At 38.2% G+C, this 23,628-nt stretch overlaps 1 protein-coding gene and 1 long non-coding RNA gene across 7 annotated transcripts in view; both read left to right on the plus strand.

The window, feature by feature from the left end:
* Positions 1 to 10,999, plus strand: part of ptpdc1a (protein tyrosine phosphatase domain containing 1a) — a 45,137-nt gene extending 34,138 nt beyond the window's left edge. For 2 of the 6 annotated variants that reach the window (XM_061887699.1, XM_061887725.1), the window contains one exon: positions 10,819 to 10,997. In XM_061887699.1, coding sequence (XP_061743683.1) covers positions 10,819 to 10,980 — 162 coding nt within the window. In that variant the 3' untranslated portion in view covers positions 10,981 to 10,997. Of the gene's footprint in view, positions 1 to 1,364; positions 3,339 to 10,818 lie in introns of those variants that run through there. The other 4 variants (XM_061887733.1, XM_061887741.1, XM_061887706.1 and 1 more) reach the window with 4 other exon arrangements.
* A 4,397-nt stretch (positions 11,000 to 15,396) lies between these two features.
* On the plus strand, positions 15,397 to 23,209 carry LOC133543222 (uncharacterized). Its single transcript, XR_009804347.1, has 2 exons — positions 15,397 to 15,540; positions 20,711 to 23,209. It is a non-coding gene; the product is annotated as an uncharacterized LOC133543222 (long non-coding RNA).
* Positions 23,210 to 23,628: the final 419 nt, after the last annotated feature.

Genomic DNA, 23,628 nt, shown 5'->3' on the forward strand with positions numbered 1-23,628 from the left:
ATTTTGAGAAAACAAAGGAAAACCAATCTATCTTGATGCTGTCTTACAAAGATCTACAAAGTCATCAAACGTATAAATGTTTTATTGAGCTTTCATTTTCTTGCCGATTGAGCCATGGATTGAATCTGCTCTCATGAACGTGTGCGCTTTCTCCAGATATTTTATCACAAGCTCGGGTGGGCCCCATTCTGCGTTTGCACATTGGGCAAGAGCCGTGTACAGCGTCCAGTTTTTATTTTGACCTCCACAGTTATCTGCCCAAAAGAGTATGCAAGGGGAAGAATCAAAAACAATACATTTAATGAAGGTGCTTGCAACGTCTTGGGCCAATCTTCCAAATATTCCCTCGTTCCATAAAATCAGATAATAAGGTTGACCATCGGCCCCCATTTGTGCAAATGTCTCATTAAAGACAATAAGGCGACTGACAAAGAAGCTCCAATTGGTCCCTTGAGATACTAGGTTTTTCTGTTGTATCTATGCGGTTATGTGGTAGTTGCTAGGTCCTGCCATGCGCGTAACAGCTTACTTACGGAACAAATTACAATATCGCATACACTAATGTAAAGCATATCACCTAGGAACTCCAAAATTCTTATCAGCTCAGTTTGGACCAAAATTGAGTTACTGGGTTTTGTCTTTGGACGGGAGAGTAGCTCCTCTGACGTCCTTCATTTTTACTTTATTTTTGGTATTATTCTCAACTTTTCTTGTTTTTTTTAAATCATTTATCTTTTCCCTAAACCACTAATTATGGTTCTTTTTGGTTCACTTTTGTGTGTTTTAGTTACTTTTTTCTTTTCGGGCCATTTTGTGTTTGGCTTTGATCAGTTGAGCAGCCGGCCCTTTGTTTACACACGCAAGGAGCTGTTCGCGCTTTCTTTGCCAGCGCTATGGGGATTGCGGCCGGACATTCCCGTGGAACTACGGAAAAAGCGTATGGGATGCCGTGCCGGCACAAAGATAAATTAGCGGAGAAGGAAATTTAGGCCTGCAATTCCCTCTGTCCTCATGGGGAAGGTGCCGTCTTTGACGAATAAAACGGACGAATTGTTCGGGCTCGTCCGAACTCAAAAGGAGTAAGCCGTGTGCAGTATGTGCTTTACGGAGACTTGGCTACACGTGGACTTCCCGGACCACAGCACGTCTCTACCCGGCTTCACAACCTCACAGGCAGATAGAGACACAATCCTGAGTGGTAAGAAGAAAGGCCATCTTGGTGAAAGACAGGTGGTGTAATCCTGGACATATTACTGTGAAGGAGTGTGTTTGTATGCAGGCCATCAAACTTCTGGCTGTTGGAATTCGACCATATTGTTTGCCAAGGGAGTTTACTTCTGTAATCTTCATCCCTCCTTCTGCAGATGAGGCTGCTGCTTGCAACACCATTCATTCTGCTGTCACTAGGCAACAGACCAAACACCCCGATGCCCTCGTTCTCATTTAGACATGCTTCTTTGGACTCAATTTTACCCTAAAGGAACCATTTCCCTTGTGGATCAATAAAGTGTGTCTAAGTCTAATACTTTGTTGATGCACCTTTGGCAGCAAATATAGCCTTAATTATTTATGAATATGATGTCACAATCTTCGCAAACTTATCTTTGGGCAGTTTGGCCCATTCCTTTTTGCAGCACCTCTCAAGCTCTGTCAGGTTGGATGAGAAGTGTTGGTTTTCATCCTGGATATCTCTGTACAGTGCTGCATTTATTTTTCCTTCTATCCTGACTAGTTTCCCCGTTCATGCTGTTGAAAACCAACCCCACAGCATGATGCTGCCACCATTATTCTTAATTGTAGGGGATGGTATTGGCCTGGTTTCCTGCAACATTACCCAAAAGGCTTGAGACTGTAATTGCTGCCAAAGGTGCATCAACAAAGTACTAAGCAAAGGCTGTGAATACTTCTATTTTATTTATTCTTTTTTTATTTAATTTTGAATAACTTTGCAAAAATTTAAAAAAAACTTTTCACATTGTCATTACAGGATAACGTGTGTAGAATTTTGAAGACAAAATTAATTTATTCGAAATGTGGAAAAAGTGAAGCACTGTGAATTATTTACGTATGCACTGTATTTCACCCATAAGGACAAGTGTTCCCAAACAGGAGATTTTAACCAACAGAGGTGATTTTCAAGCTCTGGCTTCTCCTTGACAATAACACTAGTCATGACTTAACCAAAGACTGCACCGTACTGTATTTGTTTACCAAATTAGACACCATGAAAACACTTCATGTCTCTCACTTATTGTGTACCTCGTGGGGAGTTATAAACCAAAAATCAGATTAGGACTACATGAAAAACTGTATATTAACATCTGGCTATAAAGTTGACCAGGGGTGTCCAAACTTTAGTTAAAAATAAAATATTGATGTCACTTTGATACATTTTGTCCATTAAGGTGGAAAAAAAAATCTCCAGTATAGGTTAATATATAAATATCATAGCTTTGTGTTCTAGCTGACAAAGCTAATTAGTGTAATATCTAATGATTTATCAGAATCGGAATTTGTTGCATTGCCCAAGTATGTTAAACGCACAAGGAATGGGACTTGGCAGGCAGATTCTGATACATCTCAATAATATCGATTTCATGTGTACGATAATAGATAAGGTTGTGCAGGTGTGTACATGTCAGCTATTTACAGAATAATGCTATGTTGAATATAAGTTAAAGCTGTACACTGACTACTTTGTAGCGGTGTGAATCTTTGGACACCAAATTATTTGATCTGAGTGATGAAACGATTCAGAATCGATCTTCGATTCAAACCGAGTCCCGCAACGTATTATTTGGTATAATAATTGCAATGAAACTATTTCAAAAACAGGTTACCATTATAAATATAATTCTGGTTGCATGACGTCTTTTTAAAATTCTTCTTAAAAAAAATATATATATATTATTTTTTTTAAATCAGATTTTTAAAATTATGAATCGATTTAGAATTGGTATAATTAAAGATTGTGATTCGAGTGTGAATGAGCTTTTTTGTGCACCCCTACTACTTTATGTATTATTGTCTTTTGAGAAGCACAACCAAAGAAGTACTGTATTTATTTCCAATGCAAATGTCAAATATGGGAACGAACTGCAAGCTATTTGTTTTCTTCCATCTGAATGTCCTTCATGTTTGCATGTTAGTCAAACTGCCACATGTATGCTGATGTTGTGTATCGCTCGGCTTCATTATTCTCACCTGTGTGCAGCAACTGTGCAATATGTAATATAGTGTAGAATAACACTGAATTATTGATTTTACCAACAATATTTGTACTGGTTCAATGGGCAGCTTCTTATGGATTCAAATATGAAATAAACACTCAAAGTGTGCACGTTGTTGCTCTACAGTCTTTCTGTCAACATTTCTGGAGTACAGTACAGTATATCTGTGTGCTTGTCCCAAGACAAACAGAAATAATCACTGATTTTGTTTTTGATGAGTTGCTGGAAAATGTTTTTGTATTACAGAGCCAAAGATGCTTTGAGCCAAAATCTAATAACTGATATCTGTTAACTCCATAACTATATCTGATAGCTGATAAATATATGGCTAATAATTTATAGCCAAAAACATTGTACAGTATTTAATAACCAGCTAATTACTGATAGCTAATAACAATATCTAATATAACTATTAATATAATAATTAATAGTCAGTGACTGATAGCTAACAAATAGATAGCTAATAACTGATTAAAAGCTAATTACTAGATAGCTAATAACTGAAAGGTTATAATTAACTGGCATGTAATAACTAATAACCAACCCACTCAGTGCCGTAGTGTTTAGAGTGTCTGCCCTGAGATCGATAGGTTTTGAGTTCAAACCCCGGCCGAGTTATACCAAAGACTATAAAAATGGGACCCATTACCTCCCCACTTGGCAGTCAGCATCAAGGGTTGGAATTGGGGGTTAAATCACCATAAATGATTCCCGGGCGCGGCACCGCTGCTGCCCACTGTCATTGATACTTTACTTTAACTGTATGGCTTATAAGTATAAAGCAAATTACCATAAAGCAAATAACTACAATATATAGCGGAAGACTTATAGCTAACATATAGTTAATAATTATATAGCCAATAACTAATAGCTAAAACACAAGATATTGATAGTTAGTAACTATATAGATATTAACTAATAGCTAATAACTGATAGCTATTAGTTATTGGCTATATAGCTATTACTTAACAGCTGATTCCAAGTAATTGGTAGCTAGCCAATAATAGCCAATAACTACAAGCTAATAACTGAAAATGTAATAACTAACTGACTGATAATAACTTATAGCTAACAACTGTATCGCTAATAAATATATAGTTAAATAAGAGCTAACTCTTAGCTAATAAATATATAGCCAATAACTAATGGGGAGGAGGGTGGATGAGTAAAAAAAGGTTAGGTCTCAGACTGGGCTACTGGGGAGGGGGTCCACACTGAGGCCAAGAAAAATACCTCAATAGCCATTAGCACACATAAACATGTTACATAAAATCCACAAAACTTGCAACAGAGAGGAGGGAGTAGGGGCTACGGTGGCAGGCTGCTGTTATTTAAAGTGTTGCTCAGCCGTCCATCACCTCTAAGGGATTCAAGCAAGACATGTCCGATAATACCGAACTGCCGATATTATTGGCCGATAAATGCTTCAAAATGTAATATCGGAAATAATTGGTATTGGTTTCAAAAAGTTAAATTTATGACTTTTTAAAACGCGGCTGTACGGAGTGGTACACGGACATAGAGAGAAGTACAGTGCGCCAAAACCTTAATGGCACTGCCTTTGCGGGCCGGCCCTATCACATAATATGTATGGCTTTTCACACACACAAGTGAATGCCATTCATACTTAGTCAACAGCCATACAGGTTACACTGAGGGTGGTCGTATAAACAACTTACTGTTACAAATATACGCCACACTGTGAACCCACACCAAACAAGAATGACAAACACATTTCGGGAGAACATCCGCACCGTAACAGAACAGAATAAATACCCAGAACCCCTTGCAGCACTAACTCTTCTGGGACGCTACAGTATACACCCCCCCCCCCACCTCAACCTCCCAAATTCCAAGCTGTTGTTTTGAGGCATGTTAAAAAATATAATGCACTTTGTGTACGATCTGCTTGTCAGTCCAGCAGTGCCATGTTGGCATTTTTTTTTCCATAACTTGAGTTGATTTATTTTGGAAAACCTTGTTACATTGTGTAATGCATCCAGCGGGGCATCACAACAAAATTAGGCATAATAATGTGTTAATTCCACGACTGTGTATATCGGTATCGGTTGATATCAGAATCTGTAATTAGAAGTTGGAAAATATCGTAATATTGGATATCGGGAAAAAAGCCATTATCGGACATCTCTAATTCAATCGGTGGTGAAGGCTTGGCGTGGTGTGTGTGTGCTAGAGATGCGCAGTTTGCGGTCTCATCCGCGTTTATCCGCGGGTCGGGTGGGTGACATGACAAAAAAATAAATTTCAATTAGATTCGGGCGGGTGGCAGTTGAATCATCGGGAAATATTTGATATACATGGTTCTGGAATCGGTATCCTTTGCCATTCAAAGAGCCATTTAATACCCGTGTCACAAAGCGAAGAAGACAATAGGAGACGCTAATATTCTCTAGAATGACTACCGGCAGTCACCCAGATAATAAGTATTAGGGCGTGTTATGAAGTCATTGACTTTGTCGCCCTCTACAGCATGTACGATCTGCTTGTCAGTCCAGCAACATGTTGTTTGTGGCTTCCGCAGCAACAAGCACACGACTGCAAGGCATACTGGGTGACACAGAGTACACTAATGGTTGTGATATAAACAATTTTAACACTCTTAGTAATATGCGCCACGCAGTGAAGCCACACCAAACAAGATTGACAAACACATTTCGGGAGGACATCCTCCCAGTAACACAACATAAACGCAACACAACAAATACCGAGAATCCTTTTTTTATCCATGACACTTCCTGACTATTTTATACACCCCGCTAGCAGCAACCCCCCACCCCACCCCGTGCGTCGGTAAGGTGGGTGGGGTTGGGGTCGCGGGGGTGTAAAATATATTCTATCCGCGCATCTCTAGTGTGTGCATATGACCATTGTCCAGAGTGTAGTATCATTGTGTCTATTGGCTTTGAGTCGCTCTGCAGGCATTTCAAGCAGGTGTTGTTGAAGGAGGAAGGCAGGTCAGAGCGGCTATCACTGAGGTGTCCCCGTGGGATGTTTTCAGAACAGCCTTCTTCTGCTATGAGCAACATCAAGGCCATTTGAGGGAGTCAAATCGGAGATAAGGATTGCTTTTTTCCAAGCGAGCAGACACTTTAATGGCTTGTCTCATCTAATCGTCCATGCAGGCTCTCAAGTTGATACATTTTTACATTTCAGTTAGCCTCTCAGTGATGTGATCCAATGTACCATTCAGTTCAGGAATTGCCACAGTCTGTGTTCCCACAGTTCGACCCATGCCTTACATTTGGGCTCCTTGGAACGGCTGCCATCGTCTTTTAAATTTGACGATGCCCAGCCCAATCAGCAGATGCCCTGCGATCACGGTTCCAAATAGGTAGATGTCTTCCACGTCCTCGACGCGAAACACTGAGAGGCACATAATTCCCCATTTCTTTTAGGAGTCTCTCACGTACCCCGCTGCAAATGTTCCATCAGGGCAGCCAGAAGCTCTTTTCCTTGTTAAGAAGATGTCAGTTGAGTCAAGAGTCCAGCTTGTCAGTTCCATGTTAGGTCTTTAGATTTTGGAGGACAGCGCAGAGAAAGAGGCTCTTAAATAGTATAGACAAGACATGACAAAAAGCAAACAGGGAGAGTCAAAGGGGGAGGAAAATGCGACTGCCTTCACCAAGTGCCAAGCCAGAAATACATATTTAATAACTACATAGCTAATAACTACATAATAGCCCATGACTAAAAGCTAATAACTGAAATGTAATAATTGACAGGCAATAACGGATAACTAGAGATGTCCGATGATATTGGACTGACGATACCGATAAATGCTTTTATATGTAATATCATAAATTATCTGTATCTGTTCAAAATTATCGGTATCTGTTTCAAAAAGTATAATTCATGACTTTTTAAAACGCCGCTGTGTACACGGGCGTAGGGAGAAGTACAGAGCGGCAGTAAACCTTAAAGGTACTGCCTTTGCGTGCCGGCCCAATCACATAATATCTACGGCAGGGGTCCCCAAACTTTTTGACCTGGGGGCCGCATTGGGTTAAAATAATTTAGCCGAGGATTGGGCTGTGTATATATATATATATATATATGTATATGTGTTTATGTATGTATGTGTATATATATATACATATATATATATATATATACATGTACATATGTATATATATATATGTATATATGTATGTGTATATATATATATATATATAAATATACATATGTATATGTATATATATATATATGTACATATGTATATATATATACATATGTATATGTATATATATACATATGTATATATATATACATGTATATATATACATATGTATATGTATATATGTATATATATATGTATATATATATATATGTATATATATACATATACATATATACATATATATGTATATGTATATATATATATGTATATATATATATATGTATATATATATATGTATGTATATATATATATATATATATCACGTCATCGATTGGAAAATGCATTTTTAGACAATGTGATTTGCCTGAGCGTCTAGGAGACTCTGAGAGTAACAAGCAACAAGCAGTAGAAAATGGATTAGAAAGGTCAGATTTAATAAAAATAAAGAAAAGTATCTATTTTTTTAACTTGGGACTTTCCGCGGGCCAGATCTCAAACGCTGGTGTGCGGGATCTGGCCCACAGGCCGTAGTTTGGGAACCACTGATATACGGCTTTTCACACACAATGCATACTTGGTCAACAGCCATACAGGTCACACTGAGGGTGGCCGTATAAACAACTTTAACCCTGTTACAAATATGCGCCACACTGTGAACATACATCAAACAAGAATGACAAACACATTTCGGGAGAACATCCGCACCGTAACACAACATAAACACAACAAAACAAATACCCAGAACCCCTTGCAGCACTTAGTCTTCCGGGATGCTACAAAATACAAACCCCCCCGCTTCAACCCTGCCCACCTCAACCTCCTCATGCTCTCTCAGGGAGAGCATCTCCCAAATTCCAAGCTACTGTTTTGAGGCATGTTAAAAAAAATAATGCACTTTGTGACTTCAATAATAAATATGGCAGTGCCATGTTGGCCTTTTTTTCCATAACTTGATTGATTTATTTTGGAAAACCTTGTTACATTGTTTAATGCATCCAGCGGGGCATCACAACAAAATTAGGCTTAATAATGTGTTAATTCCACGACTGTATACATCAGTATCGCTTGATATTGGTATCAGTAATTAAGAGTTGGACAATATCAGATATCGGCAAAAAAGCCATTATTGGACATCTCTACTGAAAACCAATAAATGTGTAGCTAAAAACTATATAGAGAAAAACTGAGACCTAGCTCTTAGTAATAAATGGCCAGTTAATAGCCAACAATTGATACCAAGTGGGGGGGTGAGAAAAAAAAAATCCAGTCTCAGCCAGGGCCCCTGGAGAGTGGGTCCAGACTGAGGCAGACGAAGAAGAAAAACCCTCATAGCCATAGCACACATAAACGTGTGTAAGAGGGAAACATCAAGGAACACAAAGGACATTAAAGACATTAAAAGAGCAGAGCTCATGCAACTGGCTAGCACTCCAGCAGTGCCACTTCTACACACAGCCACAAAAGTAAAACAACAAAAAAGCTACCAATAATATACATTGCACACACACCAGTGACGTGCGGTGAACTAAGCACCAGGTGAGGCATACATACTTTTTTTTCTTGTATTTTTTTTAACTTAAATTCATATGTGCAGCTCTACTCATTGTTGATTTAGGTTGCACATTAGAGTTACTAGGAAAAAAAGGGAGTTATTCACTTTCATAAAAACGTTATCATAATGATATTATGATAAATGGACCCAAAAACTATTTGATAAAGTTCTTATTAAATACGTTTTGGTCCCATTTGCTTTTAACAAAATAAATCAATTATTGTGAGTGTATATAACCTTTCTGCATTTGTATCTGAAGCAGCAATAGCTATCCATGAAAATGTAATTTGTATGATTGCATTCATTTTATCTTAAAGTCCAGTTTAGAGAAGTATTTAACCTTGGCTACAGTATATAATCCTCCATATTGGCAGAAACATTCATTTAAATCAATTTCATTCCAAGAAATTAAACAATATTTTTGCATCTGACAAAAAACACCCACAAACGCTGACTTACTGTATTAAAAATGCCATGTTTGTTATAAGTACAGTAAAAAAAAAAGAAAAGAAAGAAAATGCTGGCTTCCACTGGAGAGGTCTGCTAGCTTGAGCGCCCCCACTTCTCCCAGTGTGGCTAGTCAGAGTACTGCTGAGGCATAGAACTGCAAGTTGACAATGTATCGCCCCCTACCTTGAGGCCGAGGTACTTGCTGCCTCAAGATCTGCCTTTTTCACGTGGCAACAAGCATGCGCCCCCTCGCATGCACGCCCAATACACACTGTGTGTAGCCGTGGAGGCACCGCCTGTGTCCGCCTTACTTCTTGTCTGCTGCATTGTTTTGATCAGGAAACATGGAATTTCCGCGATTTTGACCATGAAAATGATCAATATATACAGGAACCACACCAAAATAACATAGAAAGCATAAACCAAAAGAGAAATATTAAAACTTATTTTATTTTATTTTATTACTTCGTTTTGGAACATCTCATGGTTAAGCCACCTGGTGGCAGGTGAGGCACTGCCTCACTTGCCTCTCCTGACAGCACGTCACCGACACACACGATTACACCATGCATAGACAAGCAACCAAACAAAAACCTATTTTCAACACCCACACACACTATGGTGGCTTCTGTGGTGTTCCATCCCATTGTCTGCTGGTTTGGTGGGAGCATGGCCAGAGACAGGAGCAGACCTAACAAAGCAACCAAGTGAGCCATCTCCACCCACCAACTCTCAGCCAGTGTCCAGTCTGCATTGATGGGCGAGGATGCGTCCAAGGGGACTGAGGCGTCTGATACCAGCCCCTTTGTTCTTCAACAGTGGTTGTTTTTAAAGGGCTTTATAAATAAAAGTTGGTTTGGTATGTTATGGATACACGTAAGACACCGTGAAGCCCGTCTGTCCCGGTGCCCTGCGCCAGCTCTGCTGCCCTGTCTCTTCATCCACATCTCCTCCAGTCTCTCCAAACGGACTCCGGTGTGGCAGAGACCCAGCAACTGGTCTCCATGGTCAAAAATCTCCCGAGAGGCAGACCTAGAAGGCCACAAAAAAGCACAGCAGAAGTCACCTCTTGCCGCACAGTCTCAAAGGGTCCCGAACCAAAAGGAAAAAAAAAAACTAAATCATTGGCTCATTTGCATAATTGATTACAATGGGCGTTGCAGGAGAGAAGAATAACCTGCTGGGAGACATTAAAAGGGAGTTACAAATGCAAATTTTGATTAGAATTGTAAATGATTTTTTTTTCTATGGATTCAAAGTTTATCTGCATATTCTTTGTTCTACATAGTTAAATGTTTGAGTATCAAATTTGATCAAAAGACTTTAGGGTTGTGATATTCACAAACAAACCAAATCTATTGACTGTCTCATATGTGTGAATGCTCCAAAGCATTCACACATATGATTTTCTACACCAAAATTAATTTATTCAACTTTTTCTTTTCCAGATTTTGCCGTGCTCTCCCTTCCACATTTTCCATCTGATTCAAACCGTTCCAACTTCAAACTGTTCAGCCTCCTCGGGAATCGCGGCATTTCCTTTGACAAATTCACAAAAATTCCCAGATTTCCCACAAATCCAGAATTTCCGGGACATTTTTCCCATTTAAAATTTTATTTTTCAAATTTCCACATTTTTCAACCGATTCATACCAATCCACCTTCAACACATTCCACCGTGCTCGAAATTCAAACTACCTTTTTTTCACCACCCTTTTTTCAAGTTAAAAAAAATTACAGGATTTTCCAAAATTCCTGGTTTTCCAAAGCCCTATTTCCACCCTTTTTTCTGGCGACTATTCCTTCCACATTTTTCAACGCATTTCAACCGTTCCACTGTCAAAATATTCCTCTTAATTAGGACGAAAAACAAAGTTGTTTTTTGAACTGGAAAAATTCCCCTTTTTTCCAGGAATTCCGCAATACCATTTCTCAATTCAACAAGTTACTACTTCAAAATTTCTCGACCGATTTAAAAAAATGTCAATACCAACCATTTGCAGTTCATTTACACCATTTAAGTTTTTTACCATTTAAAAAAAATTACCGTTTCACCGGAAATTCACAATTTTGGGGGAAATTCCCATTGAAATCAATGTTGCATTCTTCAAAGTTCCACAATCCCCACATTTTCCATCTGATTCAAACCGTTCCAACTTCAAACTGTTCAGCCTCCTCGGGAATCGCGGCATTTCCCTTGACAAATTCACAAAAATTTCCAGATTTCCCACAAATCCAGAATTTCCGGGACATTTTTCCCATTTAAAATTTTATTTTTCAAATTTCCACATTTTTCAACCGATTCATACCAATCCACCTTCAACACATTCCACCATGCTCGAAATTCAAACTACCCTTTTTTTCACCACCCTTTTTTCAAGTTAAAAAAAATTACAGGATTTTCCAAAATTCCTGGTTATCCAAAGCCCTATTTCCACCCTTTTTTCTGGCGACTACTCCTTCCACATTTTTCAACGCATTTCAACCGTTCCACTGTCAAAATATTCCTTTTAATTAGGACGAAAAACAAAGTTGTTTTTTTAACTGGAAAAGTTCCCCTTTTTTCCAGGAATTACGCAATACCATTTCTCAATTCAACATGTTACTACTTCAAAATTTCTCGACCGATTTAAAAAAATGTCAATACCAACCATTCGCAGTTTAGACTTTTTAAGTTTTTTACCATTTTAAAAAAATTACCGTTTCACCGGAAATTCACAATTTTGGGGGAAATTCCCATTGAAATCAATGTTGCATTCTTCAAATTTCCACAATTCCCACATTTTTCATCTGATTCGAACGATTCCAACTTCAAAATATTCAGCCTGTTCGGGAATTGCTTGCTCGCTCTACTTCAACAATTAGTCATTTTGGAGTTTGACTTCAGCATTGGAGCATTCACACGCAATTCTTTCAGAATCGCCTCATCCAGTTAAGGTTTAGGATTGTTGTTTTTTTAAGCGGCGTGACAGTAATGAAACAGTTAAATTAACATCTCACACTGTAAACCAAGGGAGAAACAGCGCCAGCTTTGCACAGAGTGGGTGTGAGTGTTCTCTTGCTCTGACTGGAATGTAACTTTATTGGCATTGCGCTAAAAAGTACAAGGAAACATGTTTTTAAGTATCAGTGATGAAACATTTACATTAACATCTCAGTGTGTAAACCAAGGAAGAAACAATGGCAGCTTTGCACCAAGTGGCTGTGCGTCTTCTCTTGCTCTGACTGGAATGGAACGTTATTGTTATTGCTCTTAAAAGTAGAAGGGAAGCTGTTTTTAACTACGAACTTTCTAAAAGCAGACTTTCAGTAGACAGACAACCTGTGTGGAAAGGCTCACGGAATCACAGTTTGTAACTTAATATGTATATATGATATGTAAATATTACATTTTTTGTTATATTTAATATTGCTACTATGGTACATTTTAGTCTGCTTTATACCTTTTGTTTCACACTCTTTTTATGCCCTTGTGTGCATTATCCTTTCTATCCTTACCCTTTCCATCCTTTGTAACTGAGCGACTGTCTAGAACTATTTCCATTCATCCATTTTTCTACCGCTTGTCCCTTTTAGGGTCGCGGGGGGTTGCTGGAGCCTATCTCAGTTGCATTCAGGCAGAAAGTGGGGTACAGCTCCCTTGTAGATCAATAAGTTTAAGTTTAAAGGCCTACTGAAATGAGATTTTCCTATTGAAACGGGGATAGCAGGTCCATTCTATGTGTCATACTTGATCATTTTGCGATATTGCCATATTTTTGCTGAAAGGATTTAGTAGAGAACATCGACGATAAAGTTTGCAACTTTTGGTCGCTAATAAAAAAGCCTTGCTGGTACCGGAAGTTGCAGACAATGTGCGCATGACGTCACCGGTTGTGGAGCTCCTCACATCCTCACATTGTTTGTAATCATAGTCCACCAGCAGCGAGAGCGATTCGGACCGAGAAAGCCACAATTTCCCTATTAATTTGAGCGAGGATGAAAGATTCGTGGATGAGGAAAGTGAGAGTGAAGGACTAGAAAAAGAAAAAAAGACGCGGGCAGTGGGAATAATTGAGATGTCATTAGACACATTTACTAGGATAATTCTGGAAAATCCCTTATCTGCTTATTGTCTTACTAGTGTTTTAGTGAGATCATATGGTCGTACCTGAAAGTCAGAGGGGTGTGGTGACCGCCAGTATCTCTGAGGAAGCCACGTTTCTTGACGAGGCGAAGCGAAGGCAGCCGTTGGGGCCGGGCTGAGATTTTTTTTTCTTCCCCCTCCTCGACGGTGGAAGCATACCACGATCGGGGGCCGCCGGTCGGAGGAGGCAAGAGAGTCCGCAGCTGCCTCTTTGACAGGTGCACGAGGAACGACGCAAGCTCTCCGCTCATAACTACGGTAAGAGCCGACTTATTACCACCATTTTCTCACCAAAGCCTGCCGGTTGACACGTGGTAGGGAACCATGTTCACTTGACCGCTCTGTTCCATAGTAAAGCCTCACGTCATCTTTCGGGAATGTAAACAAGGAAATAAGAAAACACTGGCGGTGTTTGTGTTGCTAAAGGCAGCCGCAATACACCGCTTCCCACCTACATCTTTCTTCTTGGACGTCTCCATTATTAATTGAACACATTTCAAAAGATTCAGCAACACAGATGTCCAGAATACTGTGTAATTATGCAATTAAAGCAGACGACTTATGGTTGGGATCAGGGCTGGAAGAAAATATCCGCTACAATCCGTGACGTCACGCGCACGCGTCATCATACCGCGACATTTTCAACAGGATACTTTGCGCGAAATTTAAAATTGCAATTTAGTAAACTAAAAAGGCCGTATTGGCATGTGCCCGTCCATCCATTTTCTACCGCCTATCTCAGCTACAATCGTGTTGCAATGTTAATATTTCATCATTGATATATAAACTATCAGACTGTGTGGTCGGTAGTAGTGGGTTTCAGTAGGCCTTTAAAGGCCTACTTAAATGAGATTTTCTTATTTAAACTGGGATAGCAGGTCCATTCTATGTGTCATACTTGATCATTTTGCGATATTGCCATATTTTTGCTGAAAGGATTTAGTAGAGAACATCAACGATAAAGTTCGCAACTTTCGGTGCTAAGAGAAAAGCCCTGCCTCTACCGTAAGTCGCAGACGATGACGTCACATGTTGATGGCTCCTCACATATTCACATTGTTTTTAATGTGAGCCTCCAACAAAAAGTGCTATTCGGACCGAGAAAACGACAATTCCCCCATTAATTTGAGCGAGGATGAAAGATTTGTGTTTGAGGATATTGATAGCGACGGACTAGAAAAAAAAAACACGATTGCATTGGGACGGATTCCAATGTTTTTAGACACATTTACTAAGTTATTTCTGGGAAATCCCTTATCATTCTATTGTTTTGCTAGTGTTTTACTGAGTTTAATAGTACCTGATAGTCGGAAATGTACGTCCACCGGTGTCTTGACGCGCAGTGTCTCAGGGGAGTCGACGGCAGCTATGGACGGCACAAGCTCAGCTTTTCTTCGGTAAGAACTGACTTTTTAACTACAATTTTCTCACCGAAACCTGCTGGTTGAAATGTGGTCGGGATCCATGTTCTCTTGACCGCGCTCTGATCCATAGGAAAGTTTCACCTCCAGGAATTTTAAACAAGGAATCACCGTGTGTTTGTGTGGCTAAAGGCTAAAGCTTCCTAACTCCATCTTTTTACTGTGACTTCTCCAATATTAATTGAACAAATTGCAAAAGATTCAGCAACACAGATGTCCAAAAAATTTATAATTATGCCGTTAAAGCAGACGATATTTAGCCGTGTGTGTACGCAGTGCTCATACTTCCTAAAAACCCGTGACGTCTTGTGTACACATCATCATTACACGACGTTTGTAATTTAGTAAACTAAAAAGGCTGTATTGGCATGTGTTGCAATGTTAATATTTCATCATTGATATATAAACTATCAGACTGCGTGGTGGGTAGTAGTGGGTTTCAGTAGGCCTTTAAATGTTTTTCACAATAAAACAACACTCCCATCCAGGCGGCAAAGGTGGCGCTGTGCTCCCACTAAGCAGGAAGTGTAACGTTGGTTGCTTGCCAACTGCCGGTGGACCAAAGAAGAAGAAGAGGAAGAAGGGTAACGTGTGTGGAAAAAACCGCGGTGGAAGTACAGCTAGTAAGTATACATTTATAACATACGGTAAGACAATAATTTACTAAATATTGGTAAGTATATTTAACAACACGGCACGGACTCGCTGTGTATAAATGAACATGTTGCGTACACACGAACATGCTTTAAGCTAACTATTAGCTTCATAGCAACGACGGCTTAGCGAGTTGTTTCATTAACGTAACTTAACGCAGCGCGGTAGAAAAACATGTTTCATTTTTAATCGTCACGATATCCAGTTTTACTTTAAAATATTAAAGTGTGTTCGTATCAAGTCTCCCGCGGCTTTTGGGAGTGGCTAACATGGAAGCTAATGTTCAGTGACGAGATCACTGTCGCGATTCTTCCGTTTGAATTTTTTTTAAAAGCCGACTTTTTTTCTCTCCCCCAAACAGATTTCATTGAAAACATCGAATGGATATTCATTTAGAACCTTAGAACAGAAGTGTCTTAACCTTTTCCAGTGATGGCCACATACTATATCAACGAAAAACACGTTCCTGTTCACGTTCATGTTTTGTAAAAAATATATATATACATCCATCCATCCGTTTCCTACCGCTTATTCCCTTTTGGGGCCGCTGGCGCCTATCTCAGCTACAATTGCGCGGAAGGCGGAGTACACCCTGGACAAGTCGCAACCTCATCGCAGGGCCAACACATAGACAACATTCACACACTAGGTCCATTTTAGTGTTCCCAATCAACCTATCCCTAGGTGCATGTCTTTGGAAGTGGGAGGAAGCCGGAGTATATATATACATATATGTATATGTATATATATATATTATATATATTTTCCTTGAATTGCCGCCCGTGCGCTTATTAATTTAAAACCTCTGATCACTCCTGCGGTAAAAGTAAGCATGCGCTAATTATTTTAAAACCTCTTTTCCCTCCGGCACTTACCAAAGGTATGCAGTAAAAATTTGAGTGTGATGTAAGTTTGGAGCTTAAATCCTACTGAATAGCTCTTAATCTTCCTTATATGCGATTTCGAATTAGCGGTATTGAAATCAGCCTCCTCCATTTTGAAAATGATGACAGGGGAAGTGTCACTCGTGACGTCACTAGTTTGACCAGGCGGTAATACTAGGTATGCGCTAATTATTTTGGGAAGCGAGTTTGACCCGGCAGTAATTCAAGGCCAGGTGCATACTATATGCCTTGCTGCAATTCAAGGAAATACGGTATGTATGTATGTATATATATATATATATATATATTTCAATTTTTTAAAGTGTTGATTCAAGTAACTGCAAAAAAAAATCGCATTTTTATAAATAAATAAAAACCTCACTCCTGCGCTTACCAAAGGCATGTGGTAAAAGTAAGCATGCGCTAATTATTTTAAAAACTCTTCTCACTCCGGCACTTACCAAAGGTATGCAGTAAAAATTTGAGTGTTATGTAAGTTTGGACCTTAAATTCTACTGAATAGCTCTTAATCTTCCTTATATGCGATTTCAAATTAGCGGTATTGAAATCAGCCTCCTCCATTTTGAAAATGATGACAGGGAAAGTGTCACTCGTGACGTCACGAGTTTGACCAGGCGGTAATACTAAGCATGCGCTAATTATTTTTGGGAAGCGAGTTTGACCCGGCAGTAATTCAAGGCAAGCGCATACTATATGCCCTGCGGCAATTCAAAGAAATACGGCATGTATATAAATATGTATATGTATATATTCACATTTTATATATTTATATATATATATATATATATATATATATATATATATATATATTTAAATTTTTTAAAGTGTTGATTCAAGTAACTGCAAAATAATTGCATTTTTGTAAAATATATATATATATATACATATACCGTATTTCCTTGAATTGCCGCAGGGGTGCTAATTCATTTAAGTTTGGACCTTAAATCCTACTGAATAGCTTTTAATCTGTTTCCTTATATGCGATTTCAAATTACCGGTATTGAAATCAGCCTCCTCTATTTTGAAAATGATGACAGGGGAAGTGTCACTCGTGACGTCACGAGTTTGACCAGGCGGTAATACTAAGCATGCGCTAATTATTTTGGGAAGCAAGTTAGACCCGGCAGTTATTCAAGGCAGGCGCATACTATATGCCCTGCGGCAATTCAAGGAAATACGGTATGTATATATATATATTATAAATATATTCACATTTTATTTATTTATATATATATATATATATATATATATATATATATTTCCCTTTTTTAAAGTGTTGATTCAAGTAACTGCAAAAAAAAATTTAATTTTTGTATAAAAAATATATATATATATATATATATATATATATATATATACACACACACACATACAGTTAGGTCCACGAGTAGTTTCACACCCTGAAATTATGCAAATTCTCCCACTTATAAATTAGGGAGAGGTCTGCAATAGAATAGAATAGAGTTTTGTCATTATTACAGTGAACAGGTTCAAATAACGAAATTGGAGCAGATCCCCTAAGGCAGTGGTCCCCAACCTCCGGCTCGATTGGTACCGGGCCGCAGAATAATTTTTTTATTGATTTAATTTTATTTTTTTATTTATTTTTATTAAATCAACATAATCTTAAGATACACTTACAATTAGTGCACAACCCAAAAACCCTTCCTTTTTCATGACAAAAAAAAAGCTCCCTCCAAATATTTTTTTATTGGATTTAGGTCTGGAGACTGGCGATGCTACTCTAGAACTTTGTTATGCTTGGTATGGAGCGACTCCTTGGATATCCTGGCTGCCATTGTCATGTTGGAAGACCCAGCTACGACCCCTCTTCAATGCTCTGACTGAGAAAAGGAGGTTTTTGGTCAAAATCTCACAATACATGGCCCCGTTCATCCTCTCCTTAATACAGTGGAGTCGTCCTGTCCCCTTTGCTGAAAAGCACCCCCAAAGCACAATGTTTCCACCTACATGCTTCACTGTAGGGATGGTATTCTTGGGATGATGCTCATCCTTCTTTTTCCTCCAAATCTGACAAGTGGGGTTTATACCAAAAAGTTATATTTTGGTCTCATCTGACCATGACTCCTCTGGATCATCCATTGGCAAACTTCAAACGGGCCTGGATGTGGGCTGACTTAAGCAGGGGAACCTTCCGTGCGATGCATGATTTTAAACCACTACACCGTAGTGTTCTACTGATAGTAGCCTTTGAAAACAGTGGTCCCATCTCTCTTCAGGCCATTCACCAGCTCTTGCTGTGTAGTTCTGGGCTGATTTCTCCAATTTTGAAATACTGTGTAAGAAAAAAATATATAACAAATTATATGGGCTTGAATGTAAACTGAGTGCTATAGTCATCTGCGATCAGTCCTGCAGTGTGGTTAGGTGTGCAAAACTGTACAGCCTTTTAACATCTAAATGTCCTCCAACAAGCACACAAGGTTGGTCTTTGGAATTGTAGTCAAGTAATTTACAAATTGTTAACTTGGTAGGCAATAGGCTACAATAACTAGCGGCTACACAATAGAAAACAAGCTAAACATTAATAATAAGGGTCCTTAATTAAAAACATCTTTTGGGTAATTCTAGTTGCATATTACTAACTCATATTAATTCTCTAAGGCTGAAGGGTATTAGGAATTATTCAGTTCCAAATGTATATGTATCATTAAACGTCTGAATCCCGATTTTAATGTCATTAATTATTGTGGCCAATGGATGTCGCCATAAAAACAAATAAAAGCGTAAATCCATTCCAGACGAATCGTATCAGATCAATATCGGTAAAAGGCACCGATTTCTATATTTTACTATAAGTAAGAAAAGTTATATCAGGTCACTCTTACTTGGTACAGCAGCTCTCTTAGATAAGAGTTTAAAATATAAGGAAAACACAAACATTTTAATAACAATATACACTAATGGAGGAAAACAATGTCAATAAAAATATTTATTATCACTGTAGTTGAGGAAATTGTGTGTTAATGGTGGTAACTTTTATATAACATTCATTCCCTTTTTTTTATTTTCTTTTTTTTTTTTTCCCCTTGGCCTCAGTCTGCACCCCCACTCCAGGGCCCAGACTAACACCTATTTTTTTATTTTTTATTTTTATTTTATTTTAATCTTGAATTCTTTTCTGCCCCCACCCCCCTGTTTACCTGTATGTCATCTTTTTTGTAAGGGGCGCTGGAAGCCGGCAGACCTGTCAGCGATCCTGTTCTGTCTCCCTGTAATGTTTGTCTGATCTTGAATGGGATTGTGCTGAAAATTGTAATTTTCCTGAAGGAACTCTCCTGACGGAATAAATAAAGTACTATCTAATCTAATCCAATTTAATTTATTTCATGATGTTAAAAAATGATTAGTCACTAAAGCATTATAGCAGGGGAGTCAAAGTCAAGACCTGTAAAGCATTATAGCAGGGGTGTAAAGTCAAGACCTGTGGGCCAGATCCGGCTTGTGAATGAATTATCAATGGTCCCTCATGATATGTGATTAGTGTTAGAGCCGGCCTGCAGGCCACAGCACGTGCTGTTTTGCACGTACAAATACTTAATCGGTGTTTGCGCTAGGACCCCATCAAATCATAAAAATGGGCTCCAACAGTAAATTTTTGGGTTCCCACTTTTTTGGAACCGTTTTGTAAACAAATGATTATCTTGTTATATCTCACATTCTTTATTGTGTTTTGGAAAAAGGTTGTGATAAATGTTAAATTATTTAAAAAAACAAAACACTTATGCATATGTAAATGTATTCAGTTGTAAACATTCATTTACTTTCTTCTTTCCTTCATGGATCTAAACTTTACCGGTGCCGGTATTTTTTTCTATATTTTTATCGTAATATTTTCAGAATGTGTTTGTTCTATTTTTGGCCAAAGTAAGACAAAAAAAACAATCTGAAGTTGTTTTTGTTTTTTAGGTGTAATGCCATGATTTTGATGGTCAGGCCCGCGTGTGCACAGATTTTCCTCCATGCGGTCCTTGAGCTAAAATGTTTTTTTGACAACCCTGCACAACGTAGTGACACATGGCAGGAACACGTTACGGGTTTAAAGTTGAAAGAAAAGTGCAGAAATGAGCTGAGGGTTTTTGTACAGTTCCTGTGTGCAAGGTGAGCGGAGTCTGTCATGATGCAGGTGTAAATCCCCAACACCTGATGAACTGCTGAGCACAACAAAACACCTGCTAAGGCGCCTGTTTGTCCTCTTGCATCCTCTATGCAGATGCAAGACCCCACACACCTGTGAGAGATGTTTGTGTCCAACCTGATGCTGCTGCCATGTCATGAAGATGTGGATTGGCAAGAAGGTCTCGAGCAGGTCTCATGTTTGCACGGTGGGATGAGGTAGTAGGTTGAATAGTTTTAGGGTCGTACCCACACTGGGAGATAACTACTCAACCTACTGTCTTTCTCAAAGTGACACACGTCCGCCATCTATTTCTGTCTGACCAAGTGGAGAGTCGTTGCTGACGCAGTGTGAGGTAGTAGTTTGTATAGTTGGTGGGTCGTTATTTGGCCTTCTTTTGGAGATAACTATACAATCTATTGCCTTCCTTGAGCAGTGACATTGCAGTCGTCTTTCATATAATGTATTTACAATAGGGCTGTCACTAATAAATAACAAGCTAGCTCGAACAAGAAATTATCACAATCATCTATATATACACGAATTAATTTCGCAATTTGATTTGACTGTATGTGCTTCTTTATCCTAACCACGGTTGGCTGATGGTTAAGGTCAGTGCAAACATGTGCTTGCTGGCAAATTCCGCTTCCAAATAAATCTAGATGGCACTTCAGATAAAACACTTAGCAAGTTTTGAGCAAATAAATGACGTACGTTGAAGTAAATATTTAAAACATGTTCCTGTATGACATAAAATTAGATTTGCATCCATATATTGGGCTCTTTTTTCAGTTGATTTAAATGGTACGAGTGAGTGATAACCTGTAATTAATCAAGATAAGTCAAAATTTCAAAGTAATTAAGATTAATCCAGAATGTGATTAGTCTGATTTAGAACAATCCTTTCACAGCACTAATGTATAGTAGTTTTTTTATTATTGCTGTCATACTATTCATTTTTAAAAATCAGATTAATCACCGTTTTGAATTGTGTTTGATCACAACCACAGTAGCTTGTTGAAAAGACCTCAATATTTGACAATTATATTGTCAGAATGTTAAATAATATATTTTTATTTATGTTTTTTTGCTCCAAACTTGCTAAGGGAGTCTCCTCACTTGTCTTCCATGTCATTGACCTGATCACTGGCTGTTTAATAACACAACTTTCAGGTAATAATTGTAGCAGGAATTATGCTCACCTGAATGTGACCACATTATCTTAAACGCTACTAAAAACTACACTTTTCAACATTCGGTGTGTCTTGAAGCAGTGTATAACCTGTCATTGCAAATAATGTATTAAAATACCACTTTGACCATTAATGTTACCCACATTCTGTCATGTATTGACTTTACCTTTATTATTAAACTATACTTTTGTTCAATGCATTTATACAGTGTTATTTATTTACTATTTAAATAAACAAAACAATTTGAAGTGTATTATGTGTCTGGATCTTAGTAACAGATGCAATAAATGAAGGCATTGGGTTACTTTGTCGGTAATAAACAGAAATATTGAGTGGAAACATCCAACTACAACATTTGAAGTGTGATAATGTCTGTTTAATGGAACACATGCATATGGAAACATTTTACTAGTATTTTGGCTATTAGTTATTAGTTGTTATATGTTAACTATGTCATTTATTATTATCTTTGAGTTATTAGCTGTCATTTAATAGCTATAAGTTATTGATTAGCTGTAAGTTATTAACTATAATAGCTAATAACTCATTAATAAGCTGTCAGTGATCAGTTATCTATCATTAGCTATCAGTTATTAGGTATTAGTTATTTTCTGTCAGTTAGCTACTGTCACATGTGCATGTACAGTAGATAACAGTATTGCCCTGTTAAAGTGTCACAAAATTAATGTTGACGGAAGAACTGCTTTACGGCAGACCAAAAACTGACTTGCTCTTGTGTGTTGTTTACCATAGACATCTAAGGTTACGCAGCATCGAGCGCTACTGCCTATTGGCGCTGACGAGACGCGGGGCCGCCATCTTGGAGTGGTGATCCAATCCACTCAGTGCAATTTGTTTGGCAGGAGCAATGAACTGTCAGCGCATTTAATTCATTTTACCTCACTGAATACCACTGATTTTCACGCCATTTTTGGTCATACGTGTAGCTATGATAATGGACACATGTTTTGGGGTGTTTCATTATTCATAGTTTGCCTAACACTAATAGAATATTCTTATATGCTATTTATAAGTGACCAGACGTCCAAGATCAAAATTGGGAATATAATCCCAGAGAAGGGGGGAAAAGCGGTCAGCTAATTTTAAATTGAAGAAACAATATGATTAGGTTATATATACATACGTATATCCTACATAAGCAATGTATGAATACATTAGATATCTATATATCTTAGGGACCTATGGACTGTATTTCTGTTGCTGCAGCAGCAGAGAGTTTATTCTGTCTTGACACTTTGTATTGATATTTTGTATTACATTTTTCCCTTAAATGATAATGTTTACAGTGATTATTTTTTATGTATGTCTCTTTGGATAAAAGCATCTGCCAAATACTTAAACATAAATAAACACCTGAAAGTCTTTATACCCGCTAAAACCACCAATCTGTTTCACTGGACTTATTCCTGGTTACAATTATACTGTGAAGAAAGTATGGTCTTATGCTTTGTCTAAAATGTGAATGCATCATAATCAGTTGCAGCTGGTGAATTTTGTTTTAGGTGGGGCTGAAAGTTTGTAAACCAAACCCCTGTCTGGGGGTCTTCCTCCTCCAGAAGATTTTTTTGTGATTTTTTTACATACAAATGAAGCATTCTGGTGCATTCTGACAAAATAGAACATCTCATAGGTTTGCAGAGAACTTTATACAATATGCACACTGAAGGCATGCTGCCAGTATTGGTTTGCAGAGACTATATAAAATATGCACACTGAAGAAATGTTGCCACCATAGGTTTCAACATTATGTTATTCAAGTATGACATTTTTAAATGTAATTAATTTCATTGACGAGCAATT

The sequence above is a fragment of the Nerophis ophidion genome, linkage group LG02 (assembly GCF_033978795.1).
Source record: "Nerophis ophidion isolate RoL-2023_Sa linkage group LG02, RoL_Noph_v1.0, whole genome shotgun sequence".
In the NCBI taxonomy this organism is placed as follows: Eukaryota; Metazoa; Chordata; class Actinopteri; order Syngnathiformes; family Syngnathidae; genus Nerophis; species Nerophis ophidion.